This window comes from Mobula birostris, chromosome 1, assembly GCF_030028105.1.
Source record: "Mobula birostris isolate sMobBir1 chromosome 1, sMobBir1.hap1, whole genome shotgun sequence".
NCBI lineage: Eukaryota > Metazoa > Chordata > Chondrichthyes > Myliobatiformes > Myliobatidae > Mobula > Mobula birostris.
Window position 1 is genome coordinate 170,921,852 of NC_092370.1, and position 19,438 is coordinate 170,941,289.

The following is a 19,438-nucleotide window of genomic DNA, read 5'->3' on the forward strand; positions in this document are numbered from 1 at the left end:
GGTTGGAGGAGCAGTACCTCATATTCCCTTCTAGATAGCCTCCAACCTGATGACATGAACATCTATTTCAACTTTCCTCCCTCCCCATTCCCTCTTCTTCAATTCCCTACACTGGCCCCTCTCTTACTTCTTTTCCTCACCTGCCTATCACCTCCCCCTGGTGCCTTTTGTTTGAGAAAGAGGATGTATCTGTCTGTACTGACATTCCAAACTAAGATCACACTGTTTATCTCACATAAACAGCTTTGAATCTTCCTGAATATCTGACAACTGTACCGGGATAGTCATCTGCTTAAACAATGCATCGCCTTTAAGAAATGACACTGACCCATTTTAAAAGGGCATAGGTCAAGTGTGGGTGGACACCGGCTAGAAGTAAAAGAGTGACTGCCTTGAAGCCAAAGTATTCACCAGAGCTTGCACTGTGTGGCTGCCTTATCACGTGACCGGTTTCATTTCCATAAACTCGACTCCTGATGTGGGCATTGTCTACAGCATACGTGCTGATATTTGAGTCAAATGATTGAGTTTTTGTATTTATGAAGGTCTGCATTGCAGGGTTGAGGAAGAGCTAACCCCTGACTGTGTTGGAACTCCAGTCAACGGTGGAGAGAAGGCTGGGGAAGCAAACTCCATGCTCAGTGCCTCTACTATTTGAACCTACCACCTGAATCAAGGAAAAGGGAGAACACAAGCCATTTCAACCGTAGACCGCCAACACAAGTTAAGACAAAAGTTGTGAGCCAGCAGCGGGAGTTCGGAGTTATCTCCAGACACTTAAACAGAAACTACAGCCATTAGCATTATGAAGAGGGCAGCAGTTAAGCAGAGATCACCGCCTCTTTTGAGTGCATTGAATGCTCTCACCTCCATTGTGTAGTTGGTGTGTTTATTGTCGAAGATCAGCGCCTCTTGGATGAGCTGATGGTCTCCCTCGAGCTGATCAATCTTTGGTTTGTAGTTGACAATGCTCCTCTCGTACTGCCGCAGGTGGTTCAGCTGATCCTCCAGCGTGCCGTGCATCTCGATGGAAATACGTCCAATCTCCTGTAAGAGTTGACAGAAGGCTGGCCAGTCAGTGTCGGGAGGTGAACTGCTCCACCGCAGGGGCGAGGGGGACAAAGTGACGCAGCTTGAAGAGCCGGTGTCTCATGGTGCCAGAGAACTGGGTTCAGTCCTGATCTCTGGAGAGCCTGCATGTTCTCCATGGCCACATGGGTTCCTCCCATGTCCCAAGGATGTACAAGCTGGCCATAGTAAATTACCCCTAATGTGTAGCTGACTAGTGGTATCTGGGAAGTGGGGAAGAGTGGAGGGGTGGGGAGGTGAGTTGCTATGAATGTGGGTGGAATTAAAGAAGGTATTATTGCAGGATTAATCTAAGTAGGTGGTTGATAATTGGTGTGTACATAATTTGCTGAAGGGCCTGTTTCTGTGCTGCGTTATTTCTGTGATTTCTCATCAGTATGATGCCCAGAGCTTAAACACGATTATAAAACGGAGGTGCTAAAACTCCATACTTAGGAGCAGACATTTTGTGCAGCCACGAGTCTTGTCCAGCCAGGCAGTGCAAAATATTTGTATTTGACCCAGCTGCTGCACATTTCAGAGACTTACATTTCTCTGCAGTGGAAAATGAGCAGCTTGTGATATAGGGGTTGGGGCAAGGGAGAAGACGGCTGGTGGTCCACAGGACGAGCGTTGGGACTGTGGTTTGGTTAAGGAATGAAAATAATCAGGGTGTCTCCAGAAGGGGTTGGTGGCAAGAGGCTAAGAGGGAGATTGTCCACGGTCATGGCCTAGAGACAGCAACAAGATGTGATGGCGTGGAGGGGGGGGGTGAGTTGGAGTGCAAGGAATTGAAAATAGAAGTAAAACGGGGATCCAAGGAAGGATTTGGGGGAGTTGTTGGATTGGGAAAAAGAACTATTGACGGAAGTTGGTTGTGAACCCACAGAGAGTATGGGCGTCAGGGGCCTGGACCTTGCAGGGATAGGAGCAAGATTAGGAGTCAGTGTGGGCTTGGAACTGAATGGGAGGCTGCCTAGGATCATAGGTAAGCGATGAACTTACTTTGCAATCTCCCAATCAAGTGATATTAGTGAAGCATTACTGGCCCTGGCCAACTTAGCCTAATTTCTCTCTCAATACTCTTTTAAGACTGGTGTGGGAAATTATGTCACCCCTGATGCTAAGCTGAATTTCTGGAACACTGCAATATGACTTAGGAATGATTGTTATCAGTGAGTTGTCAATGGCTTTACGCTGAAAAGGCGAGGTAATGGCACTGAATTTCTAAACTTGCATTTTCATATAGACAGTGGTCTCCAACCTCCAGGCCGCGAAGCATGCAGGGGTGCAGCAGTAGTCGGAACACACCCAGCACATCTTTAAGAAAAAAGCTGAAATAAACAAGCTAATTAATTAGGTGCCACCCGGCATGTAAATATCGGCCCAGATCAGAGGCGATTGCCGATTTCACTTGCTCTGCGCAATCAGCAATCGCCTCTGATCTGGGCCGACATTTACGTGCCGGGTGGCACCTAATTAATTAGCTTGTTTATTTCAGCTTTTTTCTTAAAGATGTGCTGGGTGCGTTCCGACTACTGCTGCACCCCTGCATGCTTCGCGGCCCGATATTGGTCCGCGGCCCGGAGGTTGGGGACCACTGATATAGACAGATGGAAAAGCATATTTCAGAAAAAGGGGGAGACCATTGTACAGTTCTGAAGGGTGAATTGTACAAAATCTCCATGCTTATTTCCCACTCCTCTTCAGAGATACAAAATGTTCAGATGTACTACAGACAAACACTGCATGGGAATCCTGAGGGGATGCTGCAAATGTCAGAATTGCATCTTTTGGATGAGATCATAAACTGAAGCATTCCCCTCTCAATGGGTAGAGAAGATTCCTTGGCGCTACGTGAAAAGGAGCAATGAATGATATCATGGTCAATAATTGGCTGTTTAGAATGTGGAGCAGTACAGCACATGAACGGCCCTTTGGCCCATAATGCCTGTGCTGAACACAAGGTCAAATTAAACCACATGGCGCATTCTCCCTGTGATCATGTGGATTTTCCCCAGTTACCATGAAAACACAAAGACATTTGCAGTTGTCAATATCCATCTAATAATACATTCTTTAATCATAAAGTCATCATGTTTCTTAATGGCACTGCCACTAAAAATGCAGCTGTAGTTTAGAGACTGCTAAAATTACCTCCATTTTTGTCTGAATCCAAGGACCAATGACATTGGCCTGTGTAGCAAACTGCTTCCGCAACCTCTCATTGGACTGTTGGCGAGCGTTCTCCTCTATCAGAGCATGGTCCCTTTGTGGCACCAGATGTCGAACCTGAAAGCAAAACACAGGCAAAACTTGACCTTTCAAAGCTCCTTCAGCAGAAAATCCCAAATACGGCCGAAGATAAACCTTTATTTATTTTGCATTAGCTGGGATACTGGTTGTGGGAGAGGGTGTAGCATTTGTAGCTGAATGGAAGTTACCCAATTTTGACTATAATAAACCTATTTTGTATTCTATGCACTGGACCACGCACAGTTCTCCAGAGCGAAGTAAGGGGTACTATAATTGGTATTGCAACTTAGGGGAGGAGGATGGGTAGTGAATATCTTCCAGCGCCCTTTATTGTGCGTAGCTCAAGTTCAGACACTCTAAGCTTCAGCAGTTATGTTTCACACAACTGAGCAATCAATTAGTATTCATCATTTAGAGTTGATTTATGTGACAGACACTTACAAGGTATGGGAATGGCATTCTGAGGAGCTGCAGGCCTGGAGTCGGAGATGAGAAGGTACGTTTATGCCTTCAAAGGGGACCTTGCTTGACTAGGGTAGAAGCTGTATTATGTAGAAGGGATAGAGTACCTGCAGGATTACACTGCTCCAGAACAATTTTGAGGATAGCCATGCACAATGATGCAGCTGAGAAAACAGCACTGTACGGCTCCAGTGACTATGTGTGTGGAATTTACTTATTTTCCCCGGATGCTCTGATTTCTCCCAAAACTTAATGACATGCAGGCTGGTATATTAATTGGCTGATGTAAATTTTCCCTTGTGCATGGTGAGTGATAGGATCCGGAGGTGTCGTTGAGAATGTGGGGAGAGTAAATGGGATTAGTCTAGGATCAGTGGAGAAAGGTGCTTGACGGTCAGCAGGCGGACTGTTTCTGAACCGCATGGCTTTTTGCCATGTGTTTCAAAGACGTCATGAGCTTGCTTTGGGAACATTGTACTTAAAATTGGTTGCATCTTAAAAATGGCCACCTTCCTGATGAGTAAACTGTCATTGTTCACATCTGTAGGTTTTTAGCAGTACTTTAAAAATTAACAGAGTAACCTGCTGTTCACAACGACATTTGAAAGATTCTGTATTTTTGAAAAATATATCGACAATTGTCCCCAACATAATCAGAAGTCTGGTTTGTCTCATAATACAATTTTCAGTGATTTAAAATTGGAATGGCACCAAGTCCAAAACATTCCCATTAGAATTTGCTCATATCTTAATGGATTTGAAGTTTGGGATTCCTGAGCACAGGCTGAAGCTCAGCCTTCCACTCCATTTATGTTCTAGTGCCCACGGTACCTGCCCTGTGCTTGCAGATGTCCACAGATTACGAGCTCTTAGGCTGGGAAATCTATGGCCCATTCAGGCACAAGCCAGTAGTCCAGCCAAGATCAATGAATCGGAATCAGATGTATCATCACTGTCATATGTCATGAAATTTGTTGCTTTGGAACAACGGGAACAAACAATACCACTGGGCTGGAACACTGCAAGATAAGTCCCTGAGTTACTTTGTATCTTCTTATTTGACTGTCACAATCGTGTTGATTTAATTATGTGAACGTAGTGTTTTAAAAAGAAGTTATTTTATAATAGTTCATGGACATTCACAATCATTTATTGTCATTGACTGCTCTGACAGCTGGGATAGGACCTTAGTGACAGGGAGTGGCCACTTGCAATTGAAGAGGTCCTGCACTACAGCATCTAGTGCCAGGCTGCACAGGTGTGCTGTGAACTGGTCTTCCAACTGGGATCTTGCTGAACAATACCACAGTCCAAAGACAGGCACCCAGCATTGTTAGATAAATATTCCAATGTTTTCTTGCTGGTGATAAACCTATTTTCAACAGTGTTAATCAAAATTTTCATCATAAATCTTTAAAGGACTTACAATTTAAAACAATTTTTGTTGTTCCTTTACATGCCTTGTGAAGGTCAGGTGGCAACCTGGCCGTTTCTTTCGCACTTCCTCTGTTTTTTCACGAGGCCGAGTTGCTAGCTCGACGCTCAACCCAGCACAGATGGAAAGTGTGCCAGGAGCCGGCTGGATTCGAACCCAGAACCACTCAACTCCAAGTCCGGTGCCGATGCCTCTACACCACCGGCCGGCTATTTAAAACAATATTTACGTTTTAAAACGCTGCTTCACTGTACTGACTTTATTTTCAGCAACGTGACAATGACTTGGGGTAGAAACCTGGCAGTGATGGAGGTGAACAGATTTTAGAATGGATGCAACGTGTGTTTGAAGTGGAATCTCTAACTGCTGCATTTGTAGACAAGACCCAGCCTGAATTCTAATTTGGCATATTTATTTTCACCCTCACTATTTTAGTCATTTTTCTTGATCTCTCAGAAGCTGCACAACTGCATTGGTGAACAGAGCTCTTGGTTCTGAAGATCTCCATGTCATGAGTGTCAGGTAATCTTAATGGATCAGCCAATCTATTCCCCTCCTAACATCGCAACTTGAACGATGTTTGTATTTACAGAGGTACTAAGGCTGCAGGCGGAAATAGGCAGTAAGTCAATTGATTATTTCAGTTAAGAAGACCATAAGAACGGCTGCTGCAACACCTAAAAAGATTAAGAGTACACCAGTATAAAACTGTGGTCAGGGCAGCAAGAGGGCATCATCATCCTGTGTGTCCCCTGACTCACACAAATGTCAATTGAATATCAAACAATTGTCCTTTCTATGCAGTTCCTCAGGATGGAGAATGAATCCCTTCCAGCTCCAGTGCAATGGATTCTGAGAATGTGGTGGGATCCTCAGATCCTGCCCCCCCATGGGGCAGGGGCTGCTTGATGAAGTGGGTGGGTGGGTTACCCAGGGTGTGGTGTTCCCCTGCCATGCGTGTTCCTAGTGAGCGGACTCTGAACAGTCTTGGGCCAGGGATAAGCAGGGAAAAGGGTGGAGTTGCAATACTTCTTCCCCCAAGGAAACTTACAAAATAATCTTGAATCTTTTTCTCTGGTCACCTGATATATCTCGCTGTGACAGACCTTCCACTGCCTGTATGCTGTCTGTTTCAGTAGTCTGGTGAACACCCTACCATGCAATTCAAACCACAAATAAATTGTGACCAAATTATTCAAAGAAGGAATGTGAATAAGAGAGTTTAGCATGGTTTATTAGGGAGTTGGCAATGGGCTCTCTCTTTTGATGGCTATCTATGCAACAATCCAGAAGATTACAAAAGAAGAACACATATACAGCTGGTAGCAATCTCTCTTACATCTTGTTTAAACGGAGAGATTAAATTCCAAAGTTTAAAGTGGAGTTTGAGATTGAATCAGAATGTGAATGAAATGTACTACTGAGGTGCACACAGCGTACCAGATCGTAGCCAATTCAAACTGCTGTTTGCACCTGGATTTCTCCCCCTCCATCACCACCCCATAGCCATGCAGAACCCTTGGGGCATCAGTTCTAGGGCTGCCCTGCAACCGGTGGCCACGTCACTAGATAATGCATCCTTCAGCCCTGCCCTCAGCACCATCTTGACAGCTCACACTGTTAAAGGTTTGTTTTAATCAAAGGTGTTTAAAAAGATTTCAACATCATTTAAATCAACAAATTTAGGATCATAGTAAATTAATTTAAAACATATTAAGAAGTTTCTTTCTTAAGACTAATCAAAAAGAGTAGCTCAACATTAAGGCCAATGATTGGTGCTGCACTGGGCTGCAGCAACTATGACTGGCATAAAGCTGAGGGGCCAGATACAAAGTGCAACACTACATTATGGAATGATGCTGCATCATACTGACAATTAATTACCAAAATACCTCCAGTACAGGTGCCTTCTGGATTTTATTGAGCTGAAGGGCCAGATGCAAAGGGCACCAATAAGCTACAGCGTGCTGGTCTGGCTCATACTGATGGTGAACCTCCTGAGAGGCCATGTATGTGTAAAGCTGTTTGCGAGTATCCTCTGCCTCACAGAATGATGAAACATTAGTACAGCCATTGGACTGCTGTGTTGGTAACCAGCAGTGTGATCCAGCCTGGCCTTTCATTCTGTATATTGTGGCATGAAGATGATTGCAGCCTTCTGAACTGACTTCAGACTGACAGCCTACATATATCTTGTAAGATTGTGTTAGGCTTAAATATTTTATAACTGGATTGGGAAACTTGGATGAAATAAGTTCTGCTGGTGGATCAACAGCTAAAGTCTAAAAGCAATTTAATTTTTATAGACTATTTAGAGTCAAGCAATGTATTTGTCTTTTAACATATGGCTGTAATCATACAAAACAAACTTTAACTATGAGTAATTTTGACCCATACAACTGATAAATCCAGCACAAATTCTCCCCTTTTTCATTTTTTTTCCTTCTAGGTTTCTGTTCAAACACATTTGTGTAACAGACTGCAAAATTTGCTAAGAACCTTGCAAACCATGAGAAAATGTTTAGCAAATACGTTTTGTTTTAAATGCATAGCTGATAAATTCTGGAAATATTCTTTACTCACCTTTTCCCACTTGCCATTGATATCCTGTGGAGTGATAGTTGTGTAAGGGTTGCTACCTGCCATGTTGACGTGGTAGGTCTGGACAATCTTTGACACCTCATTATGAATCCCTAGGATAGCTTGGCGTTCACGATCTGCCTCAGGGAGAGTTGCTTTAAACTGTTCATGAGCTGTGATCAATCCCTACAGTGCAGAAGAGAGGGGTGCAATGCAAGGTTAGGACACCACAGGCAAGATTATCTGTTTTCCTTAAAACCCAATCTGAACAAGAATGAACAGAATGTTGGAACTTTAAGAAGGATTTTTTTTTTGGAATAGCCTGGTTTCTTCCTGCTAATTATGTGGATTGCTCTGAACCATGGAGACTGGAGGCTGCCAAGTATCATCGCCTGAGTGGAAGAGGAAGGGGAAGCCTTATTTAGGATCTGGACATGCACACTTCCACCACACGTCACTGGATCTCTGGTGAGGCTCCTGATTGATGCTTCCCTTCATTTTTCCATTGACTGTGTGGCAGATAGATTAGCACAGACTACACCTGAACCTGGCATCTTCTGAACTGATTGATGAAAGTCGCCAATTATAAGTCTGAGTCTCAGCTTACAATGGAACTACTTTACATTTAATAAGAAACTTAGCCACTGTAAGGTATCACTGTGACGTAATTATAAACTTCGAGCTGACTGCCACATTCTCTCAGCTATGGCATGCTAAAAATTCACTGGAACTACTAAATGTAGGAAACAATTCACAAGACTTTTCCTAATATAGTAATATATTCCACTAACCTCTGCATGGCTCATTCTGCATTCCTTAGGAAATATTTAATAGATCGTTGAAGCATTTCAAGTTTAAATAATGCTCATTCCTTTCTTTTTAAAATAAAGACTATTTGGAAAAAGTGAAAGCAACATACACATCGTGGCGTATGCAACAATTTGTGATCAGGCTGCCTATCCTGAGTAGTTCAGGTCACACCCTTCGGTTTAGGAATTTGAAATCAGTTTTAAAAGGAATGCAAATAAAAAGCTGCCATTCCTGGTGTCCCCTACATGTGACACAGGTTCCACCTCAACTCTCAACCCTCCAGTGAAGTTTCCCCGCATGTTAGACAATTATACCAAGCAAGCAGGAGCACTGTAAGTGGAAGGGCGGTGGAGAAAGAATCCCGGAGTTCTGGAGTAACACTCACATTCTGCAAACAATCTTTATGTAGAAATGCAATATGTGTGACTTAAAAAAAAATAATTATTGGCAACACCCATCCCTGGTTGCCCTTGGAGAAAGTGGTAGCAAGCCACTTGATCAGTTGTAGTTGTGATGGTCTGCTCCCCGTCCACTTCCATTTGGGAGGGTGGCCCAGGATTTTCATCCACTGATAAAATGCATTTCCAGCTATATGTTTCCAAGATAGTCGGTTTGTGACTAGGAAATGGTGCTTCTGTAGTCTGTTTCTCTTGCTGCTATGGGTAGGAAGGGTTTGAGAGTTTGGGAATTAAAAAGAATCTTCAGATGATGGAAATCTGAAATAAAAATAGTAAATGCTGGAAATACCCAGCAGGTCAGGCTGCATCTGAGGGAAGAGAAGCAGAATTAATGTTTCGGACTGGAGATCCTTTCTCAAAACTGAGGGAATACAAGAAGACTGTAAAGGCGCAGGGAGGATGGGGGAGGAGGGAATTCTCTGATATGGAAACGGGGGTGACCCTGAGGACAAGTTCCTCCATTCAGAGAGGTAAAAAAGTGAAAAAAAAAAGTGGGTGATAAACAAGCAAAGGCAATATTATAGATGGACAACTGATAGAGAAAGAGAAAATCAAGTTACATAAATAGTTCAAAGTACAATTTATTGTCAGAGTACACATGATCCTGCATATGGCACTGAAATTCTTCTTCCTGCGGGCAAATTTATAGATTTACTCAGGAAATCTATAGATAATAACTAAATGGTTACTGATGGAGACTGTGGAGGAGATGTTTTTGCCAATCTGAAATGATTGGCTTCTGCAAGTGAGGAAATCCAGGATCCAATTGCACAAGGGTGTATTGAGGCCCAGGTCTTGATGCTTACTGATTAGTTTTGAGGGGATGATGGTATTAAATGCCAAGCAATAACTAATAAAGAGCATCCTAATGTATGCATCTTTGCTGTCCAGATGTTCCAGGGTTGTGTGAAGAGCCAATGAGAAGGCATCTGCTATAGACCTGCTGCTTTGATAATGAATTGGAGTGGATCTAAATCACGACTCAGACAGGAGCCGATATGCTTCAATACCAGCCTCTCAAAACGCTTCATCACTGTGGATGTACGTGCCACTGGCCGATAGCCATTGAGACAGGTTACATGCTCTCTTCAGCACCGGTACGATTGAAGCCTGCTGAAAGCAGATGGGTGCCACACACTGCTGGAGCGAGAGGCTGAAGACATCTGTCAATACACCAGCCAGTAGGTTTGCATAGGTCTTCAGTACTCTGCCAAGTACTCCGTCCGGACCAATGCTTTCCTTGGACTCACTCTCTTGAAGGCAGCCCACATGTCATCTTCAGATACTGAGACCAAAGGATCACTGGGAGGCATGGAGGTGCACAATGGTTCCTCCCTGTTCTGGTGGCTAAAGTGAGCATAGGAGGTTATGTTGAGCATCCTTCGTTGATTCCAGTCTAGTCCAGAATCTCCACTTCACCCGATAGGTGGCTTTCCAGAGATCATACCTGCACCCCTTGTAGCATTCCTGATTTCCAGACTTGATTGCCTCTGATGTGGTTGTCAGCAGGTTCTGAATTTCGTTGTTTATCCAGGGCTTCCGATTGGGGAAAACCCTGAACAGTTTCATGGGAGCACACTCATCCACAGCTGTCTTAATAAAAAGTTTGTGACAACTCTGAAGCAGTCATTCAGGCCCTCAGACTGGCTCTTGAACTTGGCCCAATACACTGGCTCAAGGCAATCCTGTCACCGTTCCTCAGCCTCCCGCTACCACCTCTTGGTTGTCTTGATTTCTGGACCCTTGCTCTTTAGGCTCTGTCTGTTCGCAGGTAGCAGGAGTGCAGCCAAACTGCTATCTAATGAACTAGAGGCAATTAGGGAGCTTAAGTTAAAAGAACCCTCAGGAGACAGTGATCACAATATAATTGAGTTCAACTTGAAATTTGATAGGGAGAAAGTAAAGTCTGACATAGTAAAGTCTCATCAACCACTATCCTCTGTCTTCTACAGGCAAGCCAATTCTGAATCCAAATGGCCAAGTCAGTGTGGCTCCCACGCATCTTAGTATTCTGGATGAGTGCACCCTGGGGGACCTCTTCAAATGCCTAACTAAGATCCATGTAGGCAACATTCACTGCTTTACCTTCTGCAATCATTTTTAATGACAGTTTGATTAAAGGAGAATCCACGTGAAGTGGCAGATGTTGTAGGAATAAGAGAGTCAGAAAATCCAGAAATGACGTTGATTTCTTTTGAAGATCAGTCTTGCAGAAGCTCTGTAACTGGGATATTAAAATACACCATGGGAAACATCTCAACCTCACAGAGATTTAGCACTTTCTGACAGCATTATTTTAATCCTCAATACTAAAAGGAGGAAGGCTATGGCGAGGGACCAATTTCCTAGTCTTTCTTGTAATATATGGATACCTGTGAGGAAGGAAATACAAGGTGTTGTATTTCTAATCTGCTTTTCCTGAGTCTGTGGTGGCTCGTGTGCTGCAACCTCAAACCTACCATGTTCTTGAGCCTAAAATTTCAATCAGATCAGGAATGTGAAATTCAAATTAAAAGACAAATAAGATATACCTTCTGACTTATTCAAACACAGAGTCATGTACTATACAATTTTGTCTTTGAGAGAGAATAATTTCCTGAATCTGGAGTCCTAAAGAGGGTTCTTGCCCAAAATGTATTTCTGTTTATTTATTTCCACAGATGCTGTCTGATCCGCTGAGTTCCTTCAGCATTTTGTGTGTGTTGCTTTGGATTTCCAGCATCTACAGACTTTCTTGTGTTAATGATTTGACAGAATTACATTCCAATTAATAAAGAATGTGGTTTTATTGTTCTCCCTTCACCTTGAAAAAAATATTTAGCTTTCAAAATCATTTATGAAAATCCGAAGGCTGATGAGATGGTAAAGTGCAGGCAGACATAAGAACATTCAGTGGGCAATGAAAAGGTTTGACAAACATTACAGATCATTGGAAAGTGAAGTGAAAGATAACCTTGCACCTGATAGGTCATTTTAACAAGAGACAACCTCAATGTACAGATGTGACCACAAAGACGGCATATTATCATGAAAACAATTACTTTTTGCCCAATAATACAAGAATATCGAGCTGATGACGCTTTGGACAAATATTTAGCAGTTTTAATTTTTGTTTTAGTTTAAAGTAAGTTAATATCCAAGCTCTGTAAATTTGTATTGTTTGGGGAAGTGGGAGCTGTTTTCGCTATGGCTCCATTAGACTTATCATGTCTGTTATTAGAGAACTGGCCAGGAACACAATAAAATAGATCTGGTACGTTGTGTCTTAGGTCAGAGACTCTGGCACAGAAATACATAGTTTGTTTTACAGAGCTGCTCAATGCTGGTTTGGAAAAGCACAAATAAACTAACTCAGTAGGCGACCATAATGGGCAGCTAATGCTTTGGTTAATACTCACCTGGATTTCCTCGATAGTGTGAACAATGAACGTGTCCTGTAGATCTTCCATCGCCCCCTCCATCCAGTTATTAAAGGGAGCAGCCCTCTTTGCATATTCTAGATACAATTGGTCAATGGTTTCTAGGAGCTTCTCTGTCCTCTGAAACAAAATCCAAAACATATTCATTGAAAACATGGATTCTGGATTATTTAAGAGAGTGCTCTGGTGTTCAGAATGAGCTTCATTGGTAATTTATCTCCATGGCAACGCAAACTAAGGAATCTATATAGCTATTTTGGCTTCGATACACAGCACTTGTTAATTTTCCAAGTTATCCATCTCTCAAAGTTCTGGCTTAAAACATTTATTTCCTGTAAAGTTTTTTTGTACAGCCTTAAACCACCAATATTAAACATGTATATCTCTGATATATGGACATCAGTGGTTAATTGATTTCGGACATACTATACCTTTGACAGGTTCTGTGTTTGAGCTCTCAAACAACTTACCCTTTTATTGCAACTAATATAAAATGTCTCATTTACGATTCACTATGGATTTCCAAAGTGTCTATAAGACCTTAAGATATAGGAGCAGAAGTAGGCCATTTGGCCCATCAAGTCTGCTCTGGCATTCAATCATGAGCTGATCCAATTCTTCCAGTCATCCCCACTCCCCTACCTTCTCCCCATATCCTTTAATGCCCTGGCTAATCAAGAACCTCTCTATTTCTGCCTTAAATACACCCAATGACTTGGCCTCCACAGCCACTCAAGGCAACGAATTCCACAAATTTACCACCCTCTGACTAAAGTAATTTCTCCGCATCTCTTTTCTAAATGGACATCCTCCAATCCTGAAGTTGTGCCCTCTTGTCCTAGACTCCCCTACCATGGGAAATAACTTTGCCATATCTAATCTGTTCAGGCCTTCTAACATTTGGAATGTTTCTATGAGATCCCCCCTCATTCTCCTGAACTCCAGGGAATACAGCTCAAGAGCTGCCAGACATTCTTCATATGGTAACCCTTTCATTCCTGGAATCTTCCCTGAACCCTCACCAATGTCAGTATATCCTTTCTAAAATAAGGAGCCCAAAACTGCACACAGTACTCCAAGTGTGGTCTCACGAGTGCCTCACAGAGCCTCAACATTTCTAGCATCTGCAGATTTTCTCTTGTTTGTGATTAGACTTCATCTTTTTTCTTCAAATCACAAATATATCTTCTCACAGAGCGTTCTTATTGAGAGCATAGATCTATGGCTACCTTCCTTAGATGGCAGAAGTTTGCAGGTGTTATTCAAGGGCATTGTTGGCATTAGAATTTCCTTCAGTTTTTCAAGTTCAAAATAGCCTCATCTGAGTCATTACCAAAACAATAGAAATGTTCCAGGTCAGGAAAAGAGCCCTTCACTTAAAATTCAATAAAAACATTCAGCAATTAGATGGGCGTGCTTGTACTGTTGCTGCAGAACGGAGTGATGCAGGCTCTGTTTCTCTTGTAATCAGCTGAGCAATCCCTCCTTTCATCTGCAAGATTCTGTTGGTCTTCGCCTGATCTTACCCTTGAGTTCTGTGTTTTAGCTGCAAACACAAGTTGAGAGCAGCCACAGAAACCTAATAATGTTCAACAGATGATGACTAGCAGTAGGAAACTCTATTGCCTCATTTATCTCTCCGGCACAAGCATTAAACAAACCCTCAGCTGTTCACGAAAGCAAACAAATGAGACGCTCTTGTTCTTCATGAATGTAATTACAGGTCACCCCCACGTAACTAATGGGTTCTGTTTTAACAGATAACTATAAGTGAAAAGATGCACTGAAATTACTCTATACCTTTGCTGCACTGTAATGAAAGGCATCAAATGCACATAGAGTACCATAAACATACAGCACAAATGCTTTACAACACCAGCGACCTGTGTTCAATTCCTGCCACTGTATGTAAATACTTTGTTTGTTCTCCCCTTGACCGTATGGGTTTCCTCCGGGTGCTCTGGTTTCCTCCCACAGTCCAAAGACGTACCTGTTGGTAGGTTAATTGGTCATTGTAAATTGTCCTGTGATTAGGCTAGAGTTGCTGGGCAACATGGCTTGAAGGGCTGGAAGGGCCTATTGCATGCTGTATCTCAATAAACAAACAAACAAACAAACAAATAGAATGTAGACTCAGAAGAAAGAACGATTACTAAAAGTGGAGAGAGAGAGAGAGAGAAGATAATGGTTCTGCTGTTCATAAGACTTCTGAATGTTCTGAATGCGATATGGGAGCTCGTTATGATGTAGGAGTGCCCATAAATATTCTTCCCATAGTTAACTTGAATATCAGGAAAATTTGAAATGGAAACACTATATCCAGTAGGTTATTGTACACACAAGTTCAAACAATTCAAAGTAGTCTGTGAAATCCTCTATCATAAGACCATAAGACAAAGGAGCAGAAGTAGGCCATTCCGCCCATCAAGTCTGCTCATCTTTGACTCTAACTATCCATGCACATGATTCACCAACGGAGGGCAGTACACAGGAACCCCATGCTCCAGCCAGTCCTCAAGACTCCTCACACAATATTCATAAGCACTTTAAGTAGGTTCCTTTTTACATTTAGCAGTGCAAATAATGTAATTGAGCTGAAACTGTAATTGACTAAAGCCAGTCATGTCAGTGTAGACAGAACAACAGAGATTCAAAGCAATTTCTTAATCTGTCTCTATTTTTAGCTCTGACTAGTTTCTCACGCACTTCATAATATAGGTTGGTTTCTCACTTCTAACCAGTAACACCATTGCTCTATCTTCATTTTCTCTCTATTTAAGCATTTCAAAGAACAAAATTAGAATTCAGCTTTTAAAATTGTCCAGTAATGTCCCAGAGAATCATATCAACAAATGCCCAATAATTCTCGTAATCAAATGCACTTTGCTACCTGCCCCCCAAAACCATCACATCACATTTTAAATGACTGCACTTCTATGCAACCTCCAGAGGAAAACAAAATGGCACTGAACGATGTGTGAGAACAAAACATCACTGAATTAATTTTAATCATTGGGCAGCAAATGCCTCAGGCAAGGCTTTCTTAGCTTTCCTGAAGTTACACAATTGATAAAACTAACGAGCAGAAGTAGGTCCTGACACTCCATCTTCATTCCACTTTCCAAGTGGATCATAGCTAATGGCTGTTGCTGATAAGAATACAGGTTTTCCCAACTGAGCCAAGAGTGTTTTCCAGGGCATTTTAGAGGTAGCGATCTTGCTCTGAGGGATGAATACACAGACAGAACTCAGGAATCCCTCCCCAAGAAATGACAGGCATCCCTTGTGGATTTTTAAGCAACCCAGTAGATTCATCATCGCCATTATTGATAGTGGCTTTTTCAATACAGATTTATTTAATTCTTTTATTTAAATCCCCCATTCTATATTGGTAGCATCTTCCATAAAAACCCATCCTAACAACCATCTATAAATGTCAGGTTTGACATTTTCAGTCAACTTGCATCATCAGCAGAATTTTCTTGAAGAGACTTGACAGGTTTATGCCAACCTTTGTGTTCAGATATTGCTCCTGTCACAATCCATGGGTGACTTCACTCTGGTTCTAAGTTTACACTCTCTTGTTTTAGACTCCTCAACCAAATTTGTCAATCAAATCCTATCAAACCTGTGAATCTTCCTAAGCACTTTAATGATATCATGGCTTGATCTTCTATATCTAAGGGAATAAAAGCAGTGCTGTCATACTTCAGTTTTCTAAGTCCTGCTATTGCATTGATCCATCTACTCCCTTTCGAGGTAGACAGGCACGAACAGAATAAAGCAATTTTGATGTGGTCTCGGTTAGATCCTTACGTTTCTACTCACTGTCAACATAAAGTCTGGCCTGTACCTCTTGGTATGCTCTGTATTACAGTCACAAACTGGTTTCATGTATATTTTCTGAGCAAACTAAAATCACATCCAAAGGAGCTGACTGAAGATGGAAATACCTCCAAGGCGTCTCTCCTCTTCTGGGTCAGGGCTCCTAGATTGTCCCACTGATCACAGATTTTCTGACACCGCTCATTCACACTTGGAGAATCCCAGTAATCCAGCTCACTGTAAAAGTCAGAGAAAATCTGGTTTATCAATAAAATTTGCATGGTCAACAGAAGCTCTCAACAACCTGCTGGAGAAACGCTGGGCTTTGACCCGAAATATTTTCAATTCCTCCCCCCCTCACCCCACTGTGGCTGCTCAACCTGCTGTGTTCCTTCAGGAAATTGTTTGTTGCTCCAGATTCCAGCATCTGCAGTCTTTTGTCTCTCTCACTGTTAGCAACCATCCACACCTCACTTTCCTTACACCCCAGCTCTGAATGTGAAAGACTACTGTATCAGGAACACACCACTGCATGGCTCTTGTTGTGGAGTTTCTTCCTGAAGTTGCAAAGGGGAAGGAACCCTATTTACATTGTACCTTTTACAACCAAAGAATATCACAAAGGACGATGCCGTTTTTGAAACTTCATCATTGTTTGAGAACAGGCAAATGCAATAGTCACTTTCCACCCAGCAGTGTCTCACCAAAAAAAAAACCAAGTCAAATCCAGGATAAAATTTGATAGCTGAAAGATAAGCAAAGGTTAAGATGTAAAGAATAACTTGATCGTCTTCGAACATTCCCAAGAAAGACAGGGCCTCATTTTACTGCTTCTGACAGTGTAGTGCTCCCTCTGGACATACTAACATAGTAGTATAGATCACACCAAGTCTTCTAAGTAGGGTCTGAATCCATGGCTCTCTCGTTCAGAGAGAGTGTTATCTGGTGAGTCAATGGCTTACTTCAACGCTGGGCAAGCTGCCTCCTTAGTTGAAGCTTTGCCAGTGAACTAGATGCAGATGCTGTGCATATTGCAGCAGAGGCTTGTGTAATCCAAGGAATGCTTGACTTGAAAATTGGTGCCAAGTACAATATTGAGAAGCCAGACAGACCGGTCTCAGGCCAGGAAAACCAATCAGGATTCCTGCACCGAATACTGTCTTGTAACTCAAGTCACAGAACATGTGGACCTTGGATCAGGACCAGGACCAAATCAATCCTCCACTGATGACAGGACAGAACAGATAATTGCTTAAAAAAGGGGTTCAGGGGAATATTCAGCTGATAAAGAATTGACTGAGAGAGGACAAAAATCACCCTCCAGAAACAATATAGTCTCATCACTAGGAAGTTGAATGGTTGCTAAAGAAATCCAGAAGACACTACACATGGATTCCAAAACTTTTACCTCTAAATCTATACAAATTAGTTAGCTTCTCAGGTTATAGATTAAAAAATGCTAAGAAATAACATAAATTGGCCCCAGTCTCACTCCTTCAACTTCCTAGTGGCCAGTATGAACAGCTGTAGATATGCAATAATCCTGCCCTAATTCTGACATTTGCTTATACATCTCATTCCCAAGTGGGTCACAATAAATGCTCAATAGATAAAACAAGCCATTTTTTGTCAGAGGGCAAAAAACAGGAATGACTCGTCTATGAACTCAAAGCCTCCCCATAACTAGAATCTTATCTGGAGCATTAACCCAGCCTCAAGTAATTCAGGTAAATACCTTAGCTCTGCTCAGCTTGCACTGTACTGCAGGGCTGTAAAGATTCCAATAAAAGGCATCTAAGCCCCCATGTCTGATTAACCCATAAAATGCACATCATCAACAAAATGAGGCAATGCGATCTCATTTTGGACTTTGTGAGAGAGGGAAAAGGAGGCAATCAGGCAACATCACGCTGGTGATGTCCTTTTCCTGAGTTCTTGGCTCCATTCTTCCAGCTGTGAAGTTTGCACAGCTGGATTCGAAAACTGCGCCTTTCAATTTTCTGAAGTGGAACAATAAGGATTTTACTCCCATTGGTAGAGTCGTTCTCCTCCTCAGCAACATCCATCTGTCACCCTACAGGCGAACCCCCTTAGCTGGCCACCAAGAGGTTTTCAGACAGAGGGCTCTCTCCAAATATGATGGCGTTAAATTGGTCTTTAGTACTTCCACAAACATCATTTATGCAATGGACAGCGTTACTATCACAAAAGATGCAGTAATGTGTTTGAGAAAAAAGCCATCAGTCAAACTGAGTTCAAGGCAGCTTGCTGGGACTTAGGATTTGTTTGTGTGCTATCTCCCGCTGGGCAGATTCAATTCCATTTCTTTCTCTAATTTCTCCTTCAGATATTGTGTGCATGAAGTTTGTGGAAGCTTTGGAAACAATACAGAAGAGGCTTACTGCCTGGATTAGAAGGTCTGGGCTATAAGGAGAAGTTGGACAAACATGTACCACTTTCCCTGGAGCTCTGGAGGCTGAGGGGAGATGGGATATATCTTATAGAATTATGACAGGCACAGAGAAAATAGACCGTCTGAATTGTTTTCCTAGGGTAGAAATATCAAATACTGGAAAAATGCATTTGAGGTGAAAGTTGGAAAGTTGAAAGAAGATGTGCAAGGCTTTTTTTTTTTTAAAAAACACAGACTGGCAGGTGCCTGGGATGCACTGTGAGGGAGCAGGCACGTAAGCAGCATTTAAGAGGCTTTTAGACAGACATGAGCATGCAGTGAATGGACTGATATGGATCGTGTACAGACTGAGTTTAAATCAGCATTGTAATTAGCATGGGGAGTGTGGGCTGAAGGGCCTGGTCTTGTGCTATGTTCTAAAATGAGAGTTTTTTTGAAGCACGTACTTCAGCTCCTGGGCAATTGCAGCAATCTGTTCAACGCGGTCCTGATGAGCTGCCAGGTCACTCTCGAAGGCCTCATGCTTTTTCAGTATAGCCTTGACTTCTGACAGGGTGGCGGTCTCAAAATCCTTGGCCATCAGCATTTCCTCCTTCCCTGAAACAGTGAGGTGGACACAGAAAAGAGTGGTCAGAAAAGGTAATTGTCCCATTTAGGAAAGTTGGATCGGCATTGTGGATTGGGAGTTAACAATAACAACAATCAGCTCCAC

General features: G+C 42.4%; 1 protein-coding gene across 5 annotated transcripts in view; it reads right to left on the bottom strand.

Annotated features, from left to right (window-relative positions):
• actn1 (actinin, alpha 1) overlaps positions 1-19,438 on the bottom strand; it is a 252,605-nt gene that overhangs the window by 21,226 nt on the left and 211,941 nt on the right. For all 5 annotated transcript variants that reach the window (XM_072266007.1, XM_072266016.1, XM_072265998.1 and 2 more), the window contains exons 12-17: positions 19,173-19,323; positions 16,442-16,550; positions 12,468-12,608; positions 7,805-7,987; positions 3,226-3,360; positions 868-1,047 (exon numbers count right to left, since the gene is read on the bottom strand). In XM_072266007.1, the coding sequence (XP_072122108.1) occupies positions 868-1,047; positions 3,226-3,360; positions 7,805-7,987; positions 12,468-12,608; positions 16,442-16,550; positions 19,173-19,323 (899 nt within the window). The remainder of the gene's footprint in view (positions 1-867; positions 1,048-3,225; positions 3,361-7,804; positions 7,988-12,467; positions 12,609-16,441; positions 16,551-19,172; positions 19,324-19,438) is intronic.